General features: G+C 39.5%; 1 protein-coding gene across 3 annotated transcripts in view; it reads right to left on the minus strand.

Annotated features, from left to right (window-relative positions):
* LOC114875953 (RNA pseudouridylate synthase domain-containing protein 2-like) overlaps positions 1-22639 on the minus strand; it is an 87222-nt gene that overhangs the window by 3530 nt on the left and 61053 nt on the right. For all 3 annotated transcript variants that reach the window (XM_029186855.2, XM_029186852.2, XM_029186854.2), the window contains 3 exons: positions 16753-16975; positions 5081-5168; positions 171-347 (listed from right to left, as the gene is read on the minus strand). In XM_029186855.2, coding sequence (XP_029042688.1) covers positions 171-347; positions 5081-5168; positions 16753-16975 — 488 coding nt within the window. The remainder of the gene's footprint in view (positions 1-170; positions 348-5080; positions 5169-16752; positions 16976-22639) is intronic.

The following is a 22639-nucleotide window of genomic DNA, read 5'->3' on the forward strand; positions in this document are numbered from 1 at the left end:
TTTCTAATACTTTCTCAAACGTTCATTAGCATTTCGCTATTCCATAATAATTCGCGATATTTCTTCGGTAAAGAAACCAACATGAATTCTCGTCCCAACATCGTTCCCGTCAACTTTGGCATCGAAATGCGGCCAGTTTTCCCCTTGCATACCAGTGTTACGAAACCAACCTGTCTGTTTCTTATTTGGTGCTCCATCTGCCTCGCCTTCTTCGGCGTTCGACCGAAAAGGAGAATACCGCTGGTCAGTCTGTCCAACCTGTGGATCGTCCTGAGATTCTTCAGGTTGTACTCCTTCGCAAGGATGAAGACGACGGTGTTGTGTCGGTACCGACCACATGGGTGCACCTGCAATTTCAACATTCAACTTGGTTTATTTATCGAGAAAACATTGTTGAAGAACGGATCCAATATCTAGATTAAAAGGGAACGGAAATGGGTACATTCAATCTGTGATTCTGCAAGATTTCTCCACTTTCGTACATTGGAAATATGATATTTACTATAAAATTTCGAAAGATCATTGCGTTATAGGGTAACGTGTACAGTTATCGATACCTATACAATGATTGACCCTTTTCTTGAAAAATTAGAAAATATAATATAATTCATTTATTACAAAATAAGTTTAATTAGAATTCTGGCTCTCTCCATGGTCCGCCGTTCGAGGGTTAACGAACGCATTATATTTCTTACTCCTTTAGGAAAAGGGTCAATCATTGCATAGGGGTGCTATAATCGCTATAATTAAAGATTGTCAAAATAAATGAAATGTCTGATGGTTGGCAGTGATTAGAGTCAGGCGCATAGCCGACATAGAGAAAGAAGGGTGTTAGAGACGGAATTATCGAGTGGCACTCGTTGTCAACCAGCTGTCAGCACATCTATCAGTTGTTACTTCCTGTTTACGTCCTATCCACGCCTTTAACGTTTTCCTACCAATCGATTTATCGACATTCGACGACTTTTCAATTCGAATCGTTCGAACATGGTACTTCGAACAAGAGAAACACCGAAAACAACGTAAAATCACCGGGGAAAATGAATAAACTTTCGTTCGAAATTGAAAGTCGTCAAAGGGCAGAAGTAAATAAATAATTAAACGGTCAGTCGACCAGAAGAGAATGGTATAGAGTCCGGTCATCGGAAAACCGCCGATCGTCAAACACCGGTTCGTCGCGTTTTTCCGTTGTGACGGTTTTGGATCAGAGCCCCTTCTGTCCACCTTGTGGCGAGCACAAACACACCCGTCCAGTACAAATGTTCCCCTTTGTCGTAGTCGGTCATCGGTTCTTTTTTTTCCCCCCTTCGTGGAACAACCGAGAGAAATGGGTCGTAGCCGTCACTACGGTCGGTTGATTCGCGTGTTGTTTGCACGTGCCGCCGTTCGTACACACGTGAACCGACGATCACGATGGATCGTTCATGGTAATATTCTAATGGCGCGGAATTGATGGTGGAATGTCGTTTTTAAGGGGTTGGCTCAGCCACACCTCTCGCATTTGTTTCATTTGTTTGACGAAGAAACTCGTTAACGGAAAAGGCATTTCTTTTTAATTGAACGTATTCGAAAGCAGGTCGGTCGGTTTAGAAATTGAAAATTTCGGTATAAGATTAAATGGATGGGATTTTTAAAAACACCTGACTCTTGGACCTGTAGAAGAAGAAAGCTTTAACTCTAATTAAGTAAAAAAGTATTTGTCGTGCCACCCTATATAGAGTGGCGAACTCCGAAGCATCTCTGTTTTTCAGGTCAAACTATTTTTTATTACGTTAAGAAGCTTTCCTCGGCGGACCTAATTTTTTAAGGCGATTGCACGCCGAGCTATCGTCGACGCGCTTTTCTCCTTTCTTTTCTAAAACGAACTTGGAACCGTGAAACGATATCATTCTTTTTATAGAATTCGTCCGACTAAAGTAGTGGCATGAATATCTAATGGATATCGAGGATAAATTGCTAAAGAAAAGAAATTTTCTTTCAGAAAAGTAAAAATAAATCGTTCCACGTACTATGATTTTATATCAGTCAGAATGCACTCTCTTTTCTTCTTATTTTTAAGTAAAATAAATTCTCTGTTGCATTATTCCAAATTTGGAGAATAAGAAAAACTTCACGGCACAAATATCCCTCCTTTTTTTTTCAATTATTTCTACCATAATATTTATATCCGTTGAATGTTTTAATTCTTCCACAAATGGTACGCGTGTGTATCCATTTAGCGAAGAATAAAATACAGATTTTGATTCGAGGAATCGTTGGAAAAATCCGTGCCACGATCGAGTCTCCTCTCGTAAAATTTCACGCGCTTTTCTCCGACCATTCCGGTCTGAATAAAAGGCTCGAAAATAAAACTGACCCGGTAGCATTGTTCCTTCGTAATTAAATGATTGTTTCATGGCCCGACGAAATGTTTTTTTTTCTGCGGTGATTAAAAACGAGCCCAGGTGAACGGTGATTAAACGTCGTTTTAACGCGTTTCACACAGTTTTAGTATACTTCTGATTCGCAATTTTACTAATTCTAAACTAACGAACTATAAGATTGTAAAAATTGCAATTCTGAATTTTTTTAAATTAGCTACCAATGGTTTCAACATTCCCATACAACGTCCCAGAGAAATAGAAAGTATCATCCGTCGGTTAACATTTTCCATAATTTTTCCAAATCATTTTTACCATTAATCTTGCAAAACCCATAAACCGATGGTATTCTCAGTGGTTGTCATAGACGCCTAATGATTTATCTAGCTGACAATACGTCGCCTTCAACGAGCAGAATCCCAGCTATTTCAATCGTACCCTTTCAACGACACATCGATACGAGATGTAATTTACACACAGCTGTTACGCGACCGTGTAATTTTCAATTATAACGCGATTACTTGGTGTGCAGGGGAATGGAAGCGAGGGAAAAGGTGGCTGGTTAATGGATAATGAACACGACTACATTGCAAAACGACGGGCTTATTAATTATTAACTGCGATTTTTTAATGACCACCCTTTAATAGCGTTCAAAGACTTTTCTATATTGGAAATATAATATCTAAAGAAATACTAGAAAATGTAGAAAATGGAAATAAAAGATTTCAGTAAAAATTACAGTAGGCTCTCGTTATATTACCGCGGATGGGGTACAGGGGTGGAAATGTTTCAGTTGGAGGGTAAAGGGTAATATAATGAGAGTCTACCGTAAATTTACCCTCTCTTAATTCACTGTATCCACTGTATTAGATACTAATTACAATTTGAAAATTAGTAATTTTGCAACGTACGTTAAATGAAGCTCTCAAAAGTTATTTCTACTAAGAAAATAATTACAGTGATAGAGTAATACAGAAATGCAAGGTAAAATGCGAAGTAATGACGGTGTAAAAATCCTTTAGAAAATTGCCGCACGATTATTCATAAACGTTTTGCCACGTCGAAGGTCGCCGAGTCCCGGACGATGAGTAAATCTAAGCGACAAAGACGCTTGGATATAGGAAAGAATTAGTAAAATATAGTCGTGTTTAAATGCGCGTGCAGTTAATTGCAAGACAATCAGAAACGGAAACTTACCATGACATACTAATCGCACGAACGAGAGAGATACGCGAATCTGACACGAGGATTTTAACGATTTGAACGACCTTTTCATTTTTTCTTACCATTTCTACGTAAGTTGTAAAATTCAAATGAAAATTATGCTATCTATAAAAATTAAATGAAAAATGAAGAAAGATAGTGAAATCTATGTTTTCTTTCCATTTGCCGGAGAATTTTCCAGGAGAATCAACTTTGGAAACACGTGAAGTACACTCGAATTAGATTAGAACTCTATTTAACAGGTCAATGAATTCACCTATTTAACGATCGTACACCGATGCCATGTATCTTCAAAATCGAAGTCTCAAAATAAATCTACAACTTCCTCTATTTCCCCTGATTCCAATTAGTTTCGTCAATTAATGAACTGAACGATAAACCAAAACAAATATAGACATTGTAAAAATAAACTTCTATTCAAATGAAATTTTTTCATCTCCTTTGTTATTGATTTTATCTTTATTTTAGTTAGAAGTAATCTGTGATAAAAATGAAAATTTTCGTTAATAAAGGAAAGAAAAATGATCAAACATCAAACTTACGCGTGATTTTACACAGATTATGGAACCCCTGTAGCGATCCTTCGAATAATTTTAAATTTGATCAAATAGAAAACAAAGATTTCCATAAAAAAAGAAGATTATTCTTCCGCTTTCTGAATAAGCAACATTCCAATGGCAGAGGTAAAATCAAACGGATCTAAATACCCACTTCGTTTCTCGTAAATGCTCATTCGTTGTGGTAGTATATCGTTCGAATCGACAGATTATTTCCCTGATTCTTAAATTAGTTAACGATCAGAGGAATGTGTTCAAACTTAGACCCCATAAAATCGGACCTATTCCAAACATTAAAATAGCGAGTAACCAAGCTGATTGCATCGAAGAGCACTCGATAAAAAAAGAATTCAACCCTTTTTATCGTTAAGGTATTAAAAATTATTATTAAATTAAACGCGTTAGCAAGGTTGTTACATTGAGCTGGATCAATCACGACCCAGTGTTATTTTTTCTGAAGTTAGAGATACTAATTTTCAAGCGAAAGGGTTTTATTCAAGGAGACAATGTAAAATTTTAAATATTGTAGTATTCTAAGCAATCAGCTACCAAGAATTAAAATGAAATTTAAAGGAAAAAAGGATTGCTAGAAATGTTACACAACCCTTTCGCTACTGAAAGTATCCAACTATCAACAGCACCAAACTATAAACAAAAGAAGAAAAAAAATGATTATTTAAAACACCACAGGTATTAATGAATATGGACAACAGATCAATGTATCAATAAAAGGATCATGGATATGAGGATAAATGTTGAAAAATCCTTGAGTTGGTCGCTTCCTGGTGCTAGAACTATTGCGTGGTAGTTCTATGGCCAAAAATAATCGACCAGGAAGCGAACGAACAATTGACTAGACGTGCAGATGAGGCGCATGCGTTTTTTTTTCTTTTTTTTTTTCATTTTTGGCAGTACAGTTCTGGCAGTACACCACTTACAGGGATGGAGGCGGGCTTGTTGACCACGACGACGTCCTCGTCCATGTGTATCACCGTGATCGGCTCCGAGGTGACAGGCACCTCGTGTCTGCAACACACCAATCGCAACCAGCTTAACGTGGCTTTGTTCCTCTTTTCGTACTTCCTCATTCATTCTTCCTCTCGCATACACACATAGATATATACGTACATCAGGTGTGAGCTTCATTTATCGTATGCTCGATATGATAGTACGAACGTACGTCGAATGTCAGTCATTGATTTCAAGTTTTATCAATACATGGAACTCTCTTGTTCCTTTATAATAATGTACTGAAAGTATGATACGTACTTAACACTTTGAGTGCCGCACATTCGTGGATCTATGATTCTTGTAATTTCCCTTTTTATCTTTTTATTTTAATGAAATTATGTTTGACAGCTTTATTTAGGTGAACAAATTAACTCTGTGCCTTCTTTTAATTAAAGATTTATTTCGAATAAGTCACGATGATTTCAATTATTAAAATCATATCCTCGCGTCACTTTTTAAATACACAGAAGCATGGGAAAATATTGAAATTTAGAATAAGAATTAAGAAGGCTAATTAATTTGTATACCTTAATTTAGAACATATATAAATTTTCAAATTATAATTAGTATCTGATAAAATAGATAAAGTGAAAGATGAAAATCATGAATACATGGCAGCGACTGTCAAAGTGTTAATAGGGATAAGATTTAAGGAATTTTCATGGTCCTTGTAAATGGTATGCAACATAATATAATATAACATATGGATCCTGTTGATCTAAAATTCAATATTAATTGTAATATTTATTTTCAAGTTTCCCTTTATTGGATCTGCAAGTGGCAATTCTCCAATGTTCCTATTTTAATCGACGAATGCAAACGGATCAATAAGAGTAACAGTGATAACAGAACGGTGAACAATAATCAACGAATGAACACGTTCCGCGACTCCAATTAACACGTTCCATCTTCTTAATGCGTTCCGTGAAACTGCACTCGCGGCGTGCACAAGGTATTCTCTCGTCTGGCAAACAATAAGAGAAACCTCGCTTCTCGAGGACGACTGCTACAAGAATTTTCCAATGTTTCTCTTTCTGTCCTTTCTTCCTTTCACACGCTCTTTTCTTCGCGCGCGCGGTTTCCCAGCGTCGCGTCGCATCTTTTCCGCTCTCCTCGAGCTTTGTCGAGGCAGAAAGATTCTTCTCGCTTTTCCAACGCGGGTAATTTTCAGAAGATGATTTTTCTCAGTGGCTGCCAGCGAAGCCGTAGTTAATTGTTTGATTTTATTCGCTACTGAATAATTTCAATGAAAAACGTCAATCTTTAGGAGATTCGACAAAGATAATCCAATTTCCTTTTCGTTTCGATTTTCATCGTCCATCGAACTAAACCTCGATATAGTTATCATCTGTTTCCGTGGGTTCCAATAATTATCTCAGCCGGAATAAGTAGCTATTATCATTAAACAGCAAAGAAGCTTCGAAACTTTTCGATCGTTCGACGATAAAGCAAACACCGAGGTAACAATTAAAAGTTCGACAGCCAAATCGATTTATCAGGCCCTCCCTTTTTCATAATTTCTAATTCAAAATTTTGGAGTGTTTTAAGCTTATGCTTGTGAATCGCGTATGGTGTAACAAATTATTTATCGCGTTTTAGTCATTCAAAAGGGAAACGAGATTTTGAAAGCAGTTTCCGGTCCGAAATTTCATTAAGCGGTGAGAGGATTGAAACGAGATGTTTGAAACATTTGCAATCTAAAACGTCAGCCTCTTTGCATATAATTTTCATACATTGACATTTTATTCACATTAATTAAAAGCGGTACTAGAAATTGAATTTTTTAATTTTCTAATAAGAAAGCTTTGCAATTTTAAAGTAGCGCTAAATATTCCCCATAGAAATGGAGAAGAATATACTCGTCAAATTATTAATTATAACGCATCAAATTTTTCAATAGCAATCATGTTTACTGGTTAAACGAGCCAAAGTAACTTTTCGCCTATGAAATTCCGGAAGTCCGTTAAACCGTGGCACGGAAGTTCCGCGCATGTAGCTCGCGTAGCTGAAGAGGAACGGCTTCGATTTTCCCCTTGCATTTCCCGCATACTTCCGCAAACAACACTTCCCTGTTCATTAATTTTTTTTTTAACAGTATATAAATTGTTAGCTTATTAATAGGGCATAGTTAACTTTATTTACGATCGAATTTACGTGCGAAATTTGAAGGAACTCTTATTTAAAACAAAAAAAGAAGAAGAAGAAGAAGAAGAAGTTCGTAAATCTGCAACAATTTGACGACTTTTTCACGGTAGGTAAAGTTTTCACACCGTTTGGCTCGTATACTTCTGGCACTGGTCTCCGATCTCAGAAGTTGAGATCGACTTATTTATTATCTTTCGTTGCTTAATTTAGAATCCTAGTGGATACGCGTGATGGAAGCCGACGGTCGTTAAACGACAATGTCCGCGTTGAATAGTATCCCGGTTTGTATGAAACGTGTTACGTAAGAACGTATCAAAGAGAACGGTTGTTATAAATAATTTCGAGATTCTTTATCTTCGAGAAAACTGCAGAACGAGGAAGAACATATTTCTCGTGGAAACGAAACATCTTTCCAAAATATTTTCCTGTTTGGTTAAGTGAAAATTACGTTCTACTTTGTGCCAGTATAAATAGAGATCTTTCATGTGTAAGTAGATATATTGGAATTTGACCAGTGGTCAAGAATATCGAAACATTTTTAAAAATGTTCCACTACATTATTTCATTGACTAACTCTTCTTCCCTTTACAGATTTTTCCAGCGCAATTTTTCATTTTTATTTCGGTAATATGGGTACATCAGTCCCTGTTAGGAGATGTTTAGTGTATTTCAACGTCACGTAAATAGCCCGCAGTGTATGACGAGGAACTTAAAAAAAAAAAAAGAGTACAATACACATATGTGCTTCGAGATATTACGAGAATATTTCAACCCCGTTGCTTGACAGATCCTCTCTCCCTTGTTTTGTTACGAGTTACAAGCTCACGTTAAATAAGGTCACATTTGCATGTATATGTGCAATAAAATTACACAGCTTTTAACCACTTTATCCTTTAAAATTTGATGAAGAAACGTTCTTGAAATAATGAACCAAGAGAGGAACCACGTCACTCTTTACCAACGATAGATTCAATTAAAAAAATTAGAAGAGTAATAAATGTTAATTACAAAAAGACAAACGAACAAGTTAGATTGATTTGAAGGAGAAAGGGAAGAGGAATTCAGGGCAACGATTTTGGCTTCGACCTCTAGATTCTCCACCCCCTCTTCGGATAACCACGAGCATCCCTTATCTCGACAAGTTTCCTTCGTTGTTATCAGCAGGTTGAGCAACGAGAGGACGAAGGTCCTTTCGCAGCACAACTTCTGATTGCTCAAGTTATGATTGAACTAATCGAAGCCCGTTTGCCACAACGATTCAGGTTTAACCCTTCCAGTCAATGGATCGTTAAAAATTGTATTTAGAATCGAGAAAGGAATGGTACCAATCGAAAGTGTCGAAGTGTATAAATTTTAATTCGATATCGATTCCAATTTGGGTGATTATTTTTGCTAAAATCAGTGGGATTCAGGAAAATTTATCTGCCGGATGAAAATCGAATCGGAGCAAAGATAGACTAGAAAAGTTCGCGTTCCATCTTCGACTGGTTCCATCCACGGATAAGAAACCAGTCTGTTTCCGCCACGAATAGGCAGCATCTTGGACGATTTATTTCGGGAACTAGGCAGACAAGACAGACAACGGCGGAATAACGAAAATGCTTTTCGAGATGAGGGACGAATCACCAGCAGATAATTGCTAATAACTAGTCTATAATAATTATTATCCGTTCATCGTATTCGTATGTTTTATACAAAATATGATATTACCTCTCACCGGATGATTCAAAGTATTTTGCATATTTTATTTTGCATGCATCTTGCATATTCCATGAAAAAGAAAAAAGGAAAAGAAAAATTCTTTTTCAAATTCAATCTCACGTAACCGATTACTGATTCGAAGGCAGCTGTCTTCGTTTCGTTGGTACGCGAAATAGTCGTGCATATTTCATCGGAGGATGGAGTGTCGTGCATTGGTATGCGAGCCGCGTTAAATTTGGAAGGTGCAACGAGCCGCTCGGACACGCGGCGAGTGTTGCACTTTTCAAATGTCAGCCGTCGCGACGACGACGCGTCTATGACCAGCTAGTTAACACGTTGATGGTTATAGAGTGGACACGCGCATTGTACTGTTTCACAGAATTTTAATAATATTCAATTGTATCGGTGTAGATCGTCCGACAAGACAGTGCCCGTTGCATCCTGGCTGCCTGTCTCCCTGGTGATATGGGAAATTGGGGAGGATAATTCAATTACCCGGAAACGGGTTCATAGGTGGACGATCCGCTTCCGTCACGTCGGACACGGTAATTAATTAGGTCATTAGAAGCTTGGTAACCCTATACCGAGAATTCACTCTGTTCTGTAGTAAATAATTGCGAACAAATATTATTTCATTTCGATTGATTATTGGGACATTATTTCATTTGGATTACAAAACTTCCTTGTAATAAACCCTCCTGATCGTTGGCTTATTCAACTCTCTTCAATTTGAAAACACTTGGAATAATTCATAGAATAAAAATAAACTCGACGAGGGACGATTATTCGTTTCCAAGATCGCAGAATTGCGATCTGTCCGATAAGCATACGCAGGATAACGAAACTCACCCTTGTATTTACCTTTTTATACCATAACAATCGAGTATCTTTCAATAACAAGAAAAGCGTGGGATAATTGGACAAGCGAAGAGTCCTTTCATAAATCGAACAGGATAAAGAATCTTTAGTCGGTTGTAATTAAACGCACGCCAAATTGGATTCGTTTGATTGGTAAAAGAACAAAGTGGAAGCTATGATCGAACGAATCAAAAGGTAAATCGAGAATGAAATTAAAATTGAGCAGTCTTTATGCTTGAATCTGTTCTGGACAGTTATAAGAAAGAGCTCGATGGATGCTGGGTCATTTAGACCCCAAATGAAAGTTATAAAATTAAGGATTCAATCAATGTTGAAAACTGTTCAATACAAAATAGAAGTGCTTCGTTTGATTATCAATTAATCACGAACCCTCGTCTAATTATTCTATTTTACGTTCTAACAATTATCATAAAACAAGTCGCTCGTTAACTGTCTCAAATCTTTTTGATCCATCGAAGGGAAACTTTTATTTCCTTCTATTGCCGAAGCTGCTCAGACCTTTCCGGGTTAGATCCATAAAGATCCGTGGCGAGCGTTAAGCGGCGTTTAATTAACGCAAGAAAATAAGGTTCGTGCATTCGCGATAAGAAAGGCTGACCGATCCCAGATAACACGTCGGGGCTGGTTTTATCGCGAAACACGAGGCTGACAGCTCGGCTATGGAGCAAAGCTGCGAGCACGGAAAGTGAAACGGAAACTGGTACTTGTTGCTAAAATTGACGTAGCAGCATCGGCGACAACGTTTGGTTAAGGTGGCTGCCAAGAAGTACACACCAGGAACCGTTCGAAGATGCTTCAGTTGCAACAGGAGAATGGTCGTCTTCGTGGCTAGCAGGATATCTCGAGAGCACAACGTTACGGAGGTGAACTTGTTGCTGAATTTGGCAACCATCTCAGGAAGTTGCGGATAAGAAGGAATCCGGGCTTCTTGTGTACCTCTCTCTCTCTCTCTCTAACCCTTACCTCAAATTTATACCACCCCTGTCGTAAATCAATTCGGCAACGCTCAGCCTGGAAATTCGTCGAGAAATTCTCGAGAAACGTACGATGCGTTCGAGGAAAAGCGTTCAAAAATTTATCCATCACAATTATCAACAAGAGGATCATTCTGTCGTTTCAACACGGGAACGATGAGCGGAATCGAACAAGCGCGATTCTTCAACGAAGAAAACGCGTAATTTCGAAACAAGCGCGGACCAAGAAGAGAAGCTCGATCGTTCACCACGCGGAATCCACGATTTCATTCTCTACCGAGGGGGTTCGCTTCTTTCTCGAGCGTTTCCTTTTATCGAGCACCGATACAAACACCGTACGCTCGTTCACTTTTTCCATTTTCACTGGGGAGGAGAGAAGGGAAGCGGAGGAGAACGTACGGGGAACAATACGACCGACTTGCCACCGGTGAAAAACCGTGGAAATCGAAGGAACGCCGCACAAAAGCGACTCGACCAGGGACAGGTGAAGAAAAACGATCGCAAGACAACCACCAGGGACCAGTTCGAGGATACTTTTTTAACGTTTAGAAGAAAAAAAAACAAAGAAAGAAGAGGAATAAAACGGCAAGTCCTCGTTTCTCTGCATTCGACGCCCTTTGTGAACGGCTGCCCCTTTGACTCCCACTTGCGATCCGAAGAATCGAGGTAAATGCCTGTACGAAGAACAAATGTGAATGCGAAGGAATTGTCGAGGGAAGGATACCAATGGAAACACACCTTTGCGATTAACAAGCCAGAAACTTGTCGAGATTAGGGTTGAAAGAGAAAGAGAGAGATTGATCACCAGCTGCAAGTCGAGAAGGCTGAAAATATTCGATCGAGTTCATGACCAGCGGATTCGAGCGTTTAACACGAAGGGTGAGAAATGTTGGAACGGGGCTACGTTGAATCCTGGAAAGGAAGAAGATGCTTGGGAACGTGAGTTGATTCTTGGCTAAAGATAAGAGAAATTGGAAATGTTGAACGTTCTTACAAGAGCGGAGTGGATTTGTTCGATTTCCTCTTCGACGATTATCGCGATTCGAAAACCAGCATCCAGCAACTTGCTACTCGGTGTATTTTATAAAAAACAGAATCCTTCGAATTGCCATTTCAAATTTCTCAGCCTTCGCCATTCTCTGATTACTCTCATCTTTGATTATTTATCAGCGATAACATTGAACGTACTAATCGAGGCCAGGCTTTGTTGGAAACACAGTAACCAGGACGATGATCGATGCCGAAATGCGTGCATGACTGCGTGTGCAGAAGGTCAGAACCGTAAGGGGTGAAGATCGTGGAGGATAACCGTGTAAGGGAGGGTGGCTTCTCTCCATCGTAACGGATATCGTGTAACTCCAAAAACGACCGACTTGCAACCCTTGCAGATATCATCGTGCACACGATTCCAGCTAATAAATCAACCTGTCGTCGAGCTTCAGATTCGCCCTCGACCCGCAACACGCTTAACCTCCTCGAACCACCCCTTCGACTACAAGGGAACCAACGATGACGTTATTTCCACGAAGCTTCCCTCATTCGAGACCTGAATCTTTAATTGCTATTTTAGCGTTGATTTCATGAAAATTATTCCACCGAACACTGTTACATACGATAACGCGTTAATTAACAGACGCATCTACAGTTTGATATTGAAAAAAAAATGTTCCATTTTCGAAACGCGATTAGAAGCGTTAAAGCTCGCTCGTTAAACGTCGCGTTGGATAATAAAGGCGGAAAAGCCTGGCTCTAATAAACTGTTCAAGGAACACTCGAAACGTGATTAAAGTGCAGTTGACATTTCTCTCGGTCTTGCACCTGTAGCTCGTTCTGTTCTCCCCTGAGAGGCCAGCTACGAAACTCTCCCTCGTAAATGGACGAAATTAACGCCGACCCTCTCTGTCCCTTCGTACAATCCTCGAAACTTCCCTTTCCCCCTTAGCCGATGTTCGGCCGTTACTTTACGTAAGCCGCGTTTTATCGTGAAATTCGCGATACAATTACGTAAATCCCAGCCACCTTGTAAAAATTCCGTTTCGAGGACTCTTCGCGACGAAGGAAAAGAGAAATAAAACGTGCAATTAAAAACGCTTTCTTGTTGCATACACCAACCGTTCTATACTATTATTTTCTCTTTTTTCTTGTCTTAGGTAACTCAATTAAATCCTCATTTTTATTGAACGATTAAAAGGCTATATTTTCTAATTATTCTTACAGGAAGGTCAGTCTTCTGTTTCAGAAAAAGAGGGAAGGATGACGACGAGAGTATTATTAAGAGCCGATTAAAATTCCGGATTTCAAGGAGAGCACCGACCGCTAATAATCCGAGATGAACGTCGGACTGTGCGTCGCCTAACTTTCACCGAAAGTTTATCCCGTGAATGGGTGTTTGACAATTCGTTACGTAAACGATCATCTCCCATAGGGATTCCCACGGATACGAGCGGCAATTTCCTTGGAATATCATTTCCATAATTTTGCAGCCTTACCTATAGCTGCGAAATGTGGTGGAACGTGATTAAAGCATCATTGAGACTCGCTCAGACAGCAATCTTTTTTTTTTATAGACAAGATTTCATTGCATTATTGGCATTGATATTGGAATATAAGAAATTATCGAGTCACTTTGTATATTTATGATTGAAAGATTCAAATAGAGCAAAGATATCGATGAAAATATTGATTAAATGTTAGTTTGAAACATCGCGTCGAATCGTACCTTCAAAGAGCAACACAAAGGCTTTGTTAGGAGGTATGAATGTTAGAAGATGATGTCTCGTCGAAGATATCGGTCGATCGATCGTGAAAGAAGCTATTATATCAGGGACCTATCGCAGTCGTTGATAATCGGGCAAAGTACCTTTTCCAAAGGAGAAGGGAAACGCGTTCTCATCGACGATTAGAATGTTCGTCGTTTCAAGACGACGCGACGAGGAATCTTCTTGGCATGGAAATCGGATTTTACCCTCGTCCTTCCTCTTCCCTGAGGTTTGTTAAATGCGAGCCGGGTTTCTTATCGATCCGATCCATTTGATTTCTAACGAGCTACAGTTTTAATTTTCATCGGCTATCCCCGACGACTTCGAACGGTCATTATTCGGTGCGATTTTTACATTTCACAATTGCAATCGAGATTTTTATTCCTACTGTTGCTTATTTCTTTATTCCTTCTCCATCGATATTTTCACTGACTGAATTCTATTTGATAATTATTATTCGAATATTAACGATCCAACGATCGTACTCTACGATGATTAGAAAATAAGGGAACGAAAATGTCATAATATGAAAAGAAAAACATCGGACGAGGAGAATTCGGGTGTATTCGAAGCGGGACCTTCGGGTTTGAAAGTAGACGTCCTAGCTACTGTGCCAAGGTCTCATTTAAACCTTTCATTTCTCTTTTGGCTATTTCACTGTCGTTGATTTATTCGTACCGATGGTACATTAAGAAAATTTCATATTTAGTATTCTTACACAACGTTAATTCACCTTTGAGACGACGAGGAAACGATAAGTTCTTTTTTTCTTTTACTTGCATTCGCATCGAGGAATTGATTCACGGCAGGACGAGCAATTAATTCAGGAACGCCGTGGCAATTAATACACACGTTATCTCACTGAAACGATCTTTCTTTAACCGATGACGTAAGCATTCGCGTTTTATTGTTCGCCAACAAGCCACAGGCTGACCCGAATGATCTATTCCAACGACCTTCACCCGCGCCAAGAACGCGGTTTCCTGTTTTTGATCGAGGCTTTTGTGCGATACGGCGAAGAGATCACCGTAGAGACGATTTCTACGCCGTTGGCGTTTACGTCGACATTTATACATCGTTTATTCCACGACAAACGGCGAAGGCTCTCGCGCCACTGGCCTGGATATTATGCGCGACGAAAGAGTTCGATGTGATCGATTGAATAATTTCAATGTCGCCGACGATTTAGATGCAAATCAGCGATACGCGAGAGCGCTGAAGAAATGCTCGATCGTCGCGCAAAACTTGGATAGGATTTATCGAAAGTTTGCCGATTTCTATGATTTTACGTGATTCGAGACAGAGATCTTTACGCTTCTTTTTATTAAAATTGAATTTCACGTTTATTTCTTTAATAATTCATATCTCCGGGCTAGAATGTTTCTTCGTTGATATTAAGAACTCGGGAGTAATTTTCTTCCCACGAATAATAGGAAGATATTAAAGATTATTCATTTAAGATGTACACTCGAAATCACTGGAACAGAGGCGAACGACGTCAAACGGAACGAATCATTTCCAAGAACTCTTCGTTATATTCGCTCAACTGCATCGAGCATTCCGCGCAGGACCTTCAAAAGAATGAGTCCAACAACGTGGAAAAAATTCATATTCCAGAATTCAATTTTCCTCCTTTTTCCATCGCTGTACTTTTCCACTCTGCCTGGATATCCTCGACACTTACGCGACGAAAATCACAACCTTGCATCGTTTCAAAAATTTTATAAGAAAGTACAGCACGTTAAGGGAAGGAAAAATTCCTAAATCTTTATTTTGTCATCCTGAATCGATTTGCCATCGATTTCAAAGTCGAGATCCCGAGATACTTATGGATACCTCGAAATGGAAGAGCATTCGTTTTAACAGGTGACAAATGTACGAACGATAGTCTCAGTCGCGTACCGACTGATAACAGGAAAACTCGAGGAGCAACAGAACACGTTTAAACGACATTTCCAGCACGTATTCCTTCGTATCCGTGCCAAGGATGTCTCCGCGATACTCGACCAGACGATGTGGTTCCTGTTCGCGAAGCCAACGATAATTTCGCACTTTGAAACACTTGTGCGGCACTTCATCGTTCACGTTCCTGTTTCACAGCTGCGATATCATCCTGCACCAGTGATTTCGACAGAGCTACCTTGACAAAGACGCTTCTGGACCTTTAATTATAACATCGCGCGACAAGGGTGACGCGTGGATCACCGGATCCGAGGAAGAACAGATGCGGTTGACGATCGAATTTCTCCTGCGGCATATTCGGAAATTTTCCGAGCTAAGAATACAAATAATTCTCCGGGGTTATTAGCTTGATAAAACGGAATCGAAATTTATGGTATTGGAAACAATTGCGATGTTTAATTTAAAGACTCGTTTCTCTTCGAGGAGGATGAACGATATTGATGTTCATACCTGCGATTCAAAGTCAATAAAATGTAAATAGGAGAGTTTTATTTTGTATGCTCTTCGCGGACTTCTTGAAAATATCTTCTTAACATTCTCATAAATTATTCAAAGACGTAGAAAAATAACGAGGTGGAACAGAGTATAAAGGATTCATTAAAGGATACAAGTAATATCATTGGGGGGGAAGTAACACAACGTGCGAGTTGCATTGAAAGAAAAATCCTGTACCATAGAAAAATAGAGCTCGTTAAGCCATTCGATTGAAAGAGCTTTGGACCGTTCCAGTTTACAAAATCACCTCGTACGATATCGTTCTTCTCGACGAAATTTCATTTTATACACCTCGACTCGTAACCGACAGCATATGATTTTATTTCGAATCACTTCTTTCGATAAATTTCTTCATGAAACGTGTTTTCAATCCGTCATAGCCAGACGGTTAAACGAATCGTAAGGAAGCTCTTTCGTTGCTAAAGTGACGTTTAAAAATCGACGTTTCATTTGGAAACATGCTTTTAACGTAAATACGAAACGATAGAAACTGCTGGTACGACCTAATTGATTTTACGAATGGACTTGTAATTTTTCAGAAAATGAATTAGATAAGAATCGGGATTGGACGAACTGGATTTCTTCCTCGCAAAGAAATTATTCGTACAAGTGAGAGAAAACAAGGTTTTGTTTGAAATCAGACGATCAAATTCGCACACTATATTATTTCCTTTTCTTTCTTACCTGTGGACAACGTTCGCCAACAGATCGTTGTGCCGTAATCGGTAATCGACGTCCACCTTTTGATAATTCACCGTCAACGTCCCAGCACGAATGCATCTTTCGTATTCTTCCGCCGGATGTGCTCGAAACTCTCTGGCGAATACCTCGAGGATCTTCTCGCCGACCCATCTACCCTTTGTGAACGTGGTGAAGGTGAAATAATAAGGGTACACTTTCCGGAGTCCTGTGAACGAAAATTAAGAAAAAATCTGTTTAACTTCAACAGTGTTTGATCTCGTCTTTCTGGAAGACGATATAAATAATGATATGTAAAAATATTCCAGAATTTGGCAGACGACGTTGAATCTCGACTTCCGATTAATTAAATGGCTATTAATTTGTTACGACCACATTTATGATGATCGAATGTCATTATTTGTGAATTAAAAAAAAAGAAAAATACCAGAAACATCGTGAAATTTGAGGAAATAATTACACAAGGAATATTGATGTCTCTGTGAATCAACGAAAGATAAGACTGACGATGGAAAAATATTGTCAAGGCGTCGGTGTAATCTTTAAATAGCAGGGTGATTGTTTCGTAATTAATCAGAAATTGGCGCGCGAAACGTTCGAAAATAAACGTCGCGGACAAGTATGCCAATCGCGTATATCACAATAAATCCGGACGACAAGCGATTATCTCTCGTCGACACTTTACGCTCGCGTGATCCCGCCTGTCCGTTTTTCCTCTTGGCACCGCTTCAAAATCGAAGCCTAGATCCGTGTGGCGATCGTTCCCTGGCACGATGGATCAACATCGCCGCGGCGATGCTACGTTTTTTTTTATTTTATTCGATACCAGAATATTGCAATATCATGGGATGCCCCGAACGTTCGATAAAATGTTTAACATAAAATCATTTCGTAAATATTTTCTGGCAAACGTATTCGTAGCTAGGGAATGGTTGAAAGTAACAAGCTATGTCCGAAAATAACGCCAAGAAATATGTCGTCTCCGTTTCGCGTCGATTTTGTTCAAATATCGATCACAGTATGCTGATTGTTCCGTGTTCTGTGTCGATTTATCAAGCGTGTCGGACAACGAACAGCCACACGACCGCGTCATTTATCACCGGTGTTTCAATTAATTAGGGCGTCGAGCCACGAAGCGGGGCCTTCCTTTTTCTTTTTCTTTTTTTTCTTTTTCGAGGGAATAAAATTCTCGTTGCTTTTCGCCACGGCTCAAAGAACACGACGTAGAATACGTGGATTGCTCTCGCCTCGATGACACACCCTCTTCGAGACCCTTCATAAATTGCAGGGTAATCTTTTTCTTCGATAAAAAGGAAACGCCACCACCACCACCACTTTCCTATCTCTGTCGCTTCTGCTTTTATCCATCGACGCGACTTCTTTCCTTTCCCCTACCGCTCTCCTCTTTTTTTTTATCTTTTTCTTTCCGGTTCGTCGAACCGATCGAAGCTTTCCGGCTGTTTAATTAAAATGATTTTAATTGCGAAAATGGAGCCGAACGATCTCTTTCCATCCGCTGCTTCGATTCTCTTTGTAATTTCATCTTCGATCGAAATAGAGTGTCTACGATGGGATGGCTTCTCAACGAGGCATTTGGATTTCTACTTGGTATTGTTCTTTTTCTGCTGAATTATTCTTTTTCACGTTCCCCGAGATGGGAAATTATTTTAATGGAAGATTAGATAATTTCGATTCCTTTTTAAATAGAAATTCCTCTCCACAGAATTGGCCAGAGTAACGGGCCTATTTAATAATAAAGAATAAAAAGTAGTTCAAACGTCTCGAGAAAAAGAGCCGAGCAGGAAGGTAGATCAAGTAGAGGAAATGGATCGAAGAGATCGAGCACGATTCTCGTTTAAGAAGCCGTTGCTGGGACTCTACGCTTCTTAAATAGAGAGTCGCGATAGAAGGGTGGCAGAAGAGGCTGGGTACCATGCGAGGCAGAAGGGAAAGAAAGAAAAAAAAAAGGGGGCGGCTTAAAGGGGCCACGAAACACTCGAGCAGGCCCGAGGGATCGGGATTACGTAGGCGAGGGTGAAACGTGCCAAGAGGCGCGAAACCGTCGACACAGGGTGTAAAGGGGATTCCGAAGGTTCTTCAGAGATCGGAAGGAAGGAAGGAAGCTTCTTCGGGGGGACGGAGAAGAAGAGATTGTCGAGGAGACAATGCATCGTCCTCAGCGACGCGGTAGTTAAGCCTTCTCCGGAAAACTTTGTCAGTTTCAGCGGTTGAGAACGCTTTTTCACCCGTTCACCACCTACTTCCCACCATTTTCATCATCTAATACACCACATACTAAAATCGTTCTAGTTTCGTTAGACTAACGAGGAACGATTGTTAAGTAAGAGTACGCTAATTTGATATTTATATATTACCAAACTCAGCCATCATCTTCGTCGAGTTGCTAAATCGCGAGGCCTAAAATCGTGCGATTCCCTCCTGATAACCTTTCGCCAGGAAGTTTCTTTTATCGTTTTCGAGCAGATAGCAGAAGGGAATCGAGAGGACAATTACCGTGTGTAATTGGTGGATCAGGTCGAGGTGCAATTATAGAGAACACACGGGTCTGTTTCGCGAGTTTTCACGGGGATCGATGCTTACTGGCAAGAGTTTGCCAGATGTGGCCCTTGGGGTATTACCGAACGAGTTTGTTCTCGATACAATCGTGTCTCTTTCAATAAATTCGTATTTAAGTATGTTTCTATATTTTATTTTCAATCATCCACAGAGACGATATAAAAGTTACGTTTTTAATACGAATTCATTATACCATTCGATTTGAATTGATCGTCTCGATAGAAATTGCAAATTGTAATCAGAACATTAATACTGCAACGTAATCTATTCTCTTCGTGTACATGTATAATAGAATATCTATTTTCAATTAACATCAAAACCAATTGACCTGGATTAAATTTTGCATAGTTACCCAACAGGATTCTATAGAAATTGTAATTTACCATGAAACATGACCAGTCTGTTCCCTGATATCATCCCCGGATCGATTTAAGTAGTACGAGTCAATAATATCTCAGAGTCTCGGGTATAGAATTAATATTATCAACAGTAGCACGAATTTCCAATGAAACAATTTTTAATTTTATTCTCGTTTCAATTGTTCAAGCAAACGGACGAAATATTAAGCTTTGAATTTTGTTAATAGCAAACAACGTATGGTGTAAATTCACGGAATACCCCTCCGGGGGTGTTCAAATTACTGATCGATAATATCGCAGCAAGATGTACGCCATAAGGGACAACAAAGACTCGAGTATCTGGGACTGGAATGTACTCTCCTGCGAAGCGGCTATGCAATTAACACCCTTCCACGGGGGACATCGTTAACACGCCTATCTAGATTGTTCTGGGATGATAAATGCTGAAACGTCCGAGGCATCGTACGCCAAACTATTTCCACTCGGTCGCGGTAATTCAATGATTTTCTACCATCGAAATTATTTACACCGGTCTCGATAGAACAACACGGGTAATCGTGTTGAATGTAAATTCACGTTGAATCTGTTCATAAATCCTCGAGCGTTTCATTGTGCAAACCTCTGATAAATGTATACTAATCTTCGAACAATAACAACGCGAAGAAATCGTCATAAATTGTAGAAAAGATAAATGCTGCACGCGGTGAAGCCTGATTTAAAGGGGACGAGGATTTGTAATAACGATTTAATGCCTTGCGACACGTTTCGCGGAAAATTCTGTCGCGATAATTTTCTAAATAATCAAGAATATACACGGTAGGTGCCTGTTATAAAAGAAAACGATAAAACAGAGAGTTTGTCTTGAAATTTCTTAACAGGGTTGAATTCTGGTGCTACGATAACAAAGAGTGTTATCGATTGCCATTTACCAATCACTATAATTTGCTAAATAAATCATCAGTTCTTTCAAGCTGACTTTCCGTACGAATATTCGTCGTTTCCAGGTATCAATTAAAAACAAACCCACGTTCCGTGTATCGGTTATCAACGATCTATTCGAGGTAGCGGAAGATCGAATGGAAAACGAGTGCGTGAGACGGTTGCGATTTCTTTCACTCGATTCATGCAAATATCGGCCCATATTTTACGACTTCTAACAAACCTCATTGTCACTGCTTTGAATTTTATCCCCTATCGATCGTTCGGACACTCGTAGAAAAATAAAAAGAAAATAGTTATTCGAAACAAGAACTGAGAGGTTTGAAATAAAATATTCGTTCGATTGTAAAATATAACACGAGTGCGGTATTAGAACTATGCTTCGAGGGTTTTTACTCGATGAAATATTATTAAAATTCAGAACCGTTCGCGGATTAATTTGGTACGATGGTGCATAAAATACGACCGCACTGTTAAAAGCATTTCACCACCGTTCTCGATCGTGCATTACAACATTTCCAGCGGCTGCATTTTGTTACGGGCACCATTTCCCTTCGAACAGCGAATCGACTCACTGAGCACGTTGGAATTTAAACAAATATGTTATCGTGGAAATGTCCAACCATCGATGCACGCAAACTTCGTGTTCGTATGGCGAACCTTTAAACGTCCATTTGGAAATCGGAAATCTTAATGTCACCGCGATTTCGATAAAATGCCACGATCGAAATGAAATATGATAATGGAATCGTTCTACGTTTGCTTACATAAAATTAATTTAAAACGTCAGATACCGAGAGAAAAATTTCATTTCTTCATTCCGCAGACAAATGAGCCTAGTGTATTTTAGCTTCGGTTAGGGAGCGTCTTGTTAATCTAGTGATATTCTAAGGTCCCTGAACGATAACCAGAATCGTTAATATTCCGTCGGGTTATCAGGCACCGATCGCTGTCGAGGAAGAGTATAGAACTCTGCCCCGCAACGTATCATTACACCACGATACTAAATCGTGGACCTGTATCTAACCGATGGGGGTGTCTTCTACCCTTTCTCGCCACCCCCCCTAATCTTATCTCGCCGCGAATTATACAAGGCAGACAGAAGCCTCGAATTTAGTGGCGGACGTGTGGTGCTACATCGAGATTACGTTCAAACTCGCGTGCGCCTTGGCGATGATTCGCGTCACATTTCCAAATGACACGAAATTTTCCATGTAATCGTTCGTTTGCAACTGAACCTTTCCGATTTCGATGTAGGAAATCAAAGGGAATTAAACGGAGAATCGAGAAATCGTGTAGAATGGAAAAGGAGAATCGAGAAACTCTCCGCGAAGACTCCGCCACAAAGAGTCATGAACCCTTTCCACGATTCGACTTCCCCGATGAAGACGATAACGACGACGATAGTCAGAGTTTCCGGAAGCGGAATAAAAAGAGGGAGAGAGGAAAAGAAGCGACAGGGTCAGAAGGGGGTGGAGGAGAAACATTTTTCTTGCTTAGAGAGTCGTTTCGGGCGCAAAGTCGGCGAAGGAAAAAACAAGGGTGGAAACCTGTATTCGACCAGATTCGTTACATCTACCGGGTAGAAATATACATGTGTATTTTTTTCAGTAATACTTGCAAATATTTTGTAATTGTTCAAATGATTTTTATTCCTTCTCGAATACGTTGATATGTTTTTGAAAGTAGTCTTCGTTTCGTTTGTTGTTTTCCCTCAATATATTGTGAAAGATTTCCTTTCGCCACGAATTTTTCGAGACAAAGAACCCTCGAGTGATAAAAGACTCCCTATATATCTATAACCAGAAGCTTCTGGTCACAGCTTTTTTTTTCACGACGTATGTGACAGACCGATGTCGTCCGCCTACTTGTTCTACTTTAATAACAAGGAAAAAAATAGTTTGAGAGAAAGATTTTCCTCTATATTATTGTACTCCGGTTACAGAGAAAGTAATAATGGCGGAGAATTCTTCCCGAGGGAACGACAAAAGGATACA

The sequence above is a fragment of the Osmia bicornis genome, chromosome 11 (genome assembly GCF_907164935.1).
Source record: "Osmia bicornis bicornis chromosome 11, iOsmBic2.1, whole genome shotgun sequence".
Lineage (NCBI taxonomy): Eukaryota > Metazoa > Arthropoda > Insecta > Hymenoptera > Megachilidae > Osmia > Osmia bicornis.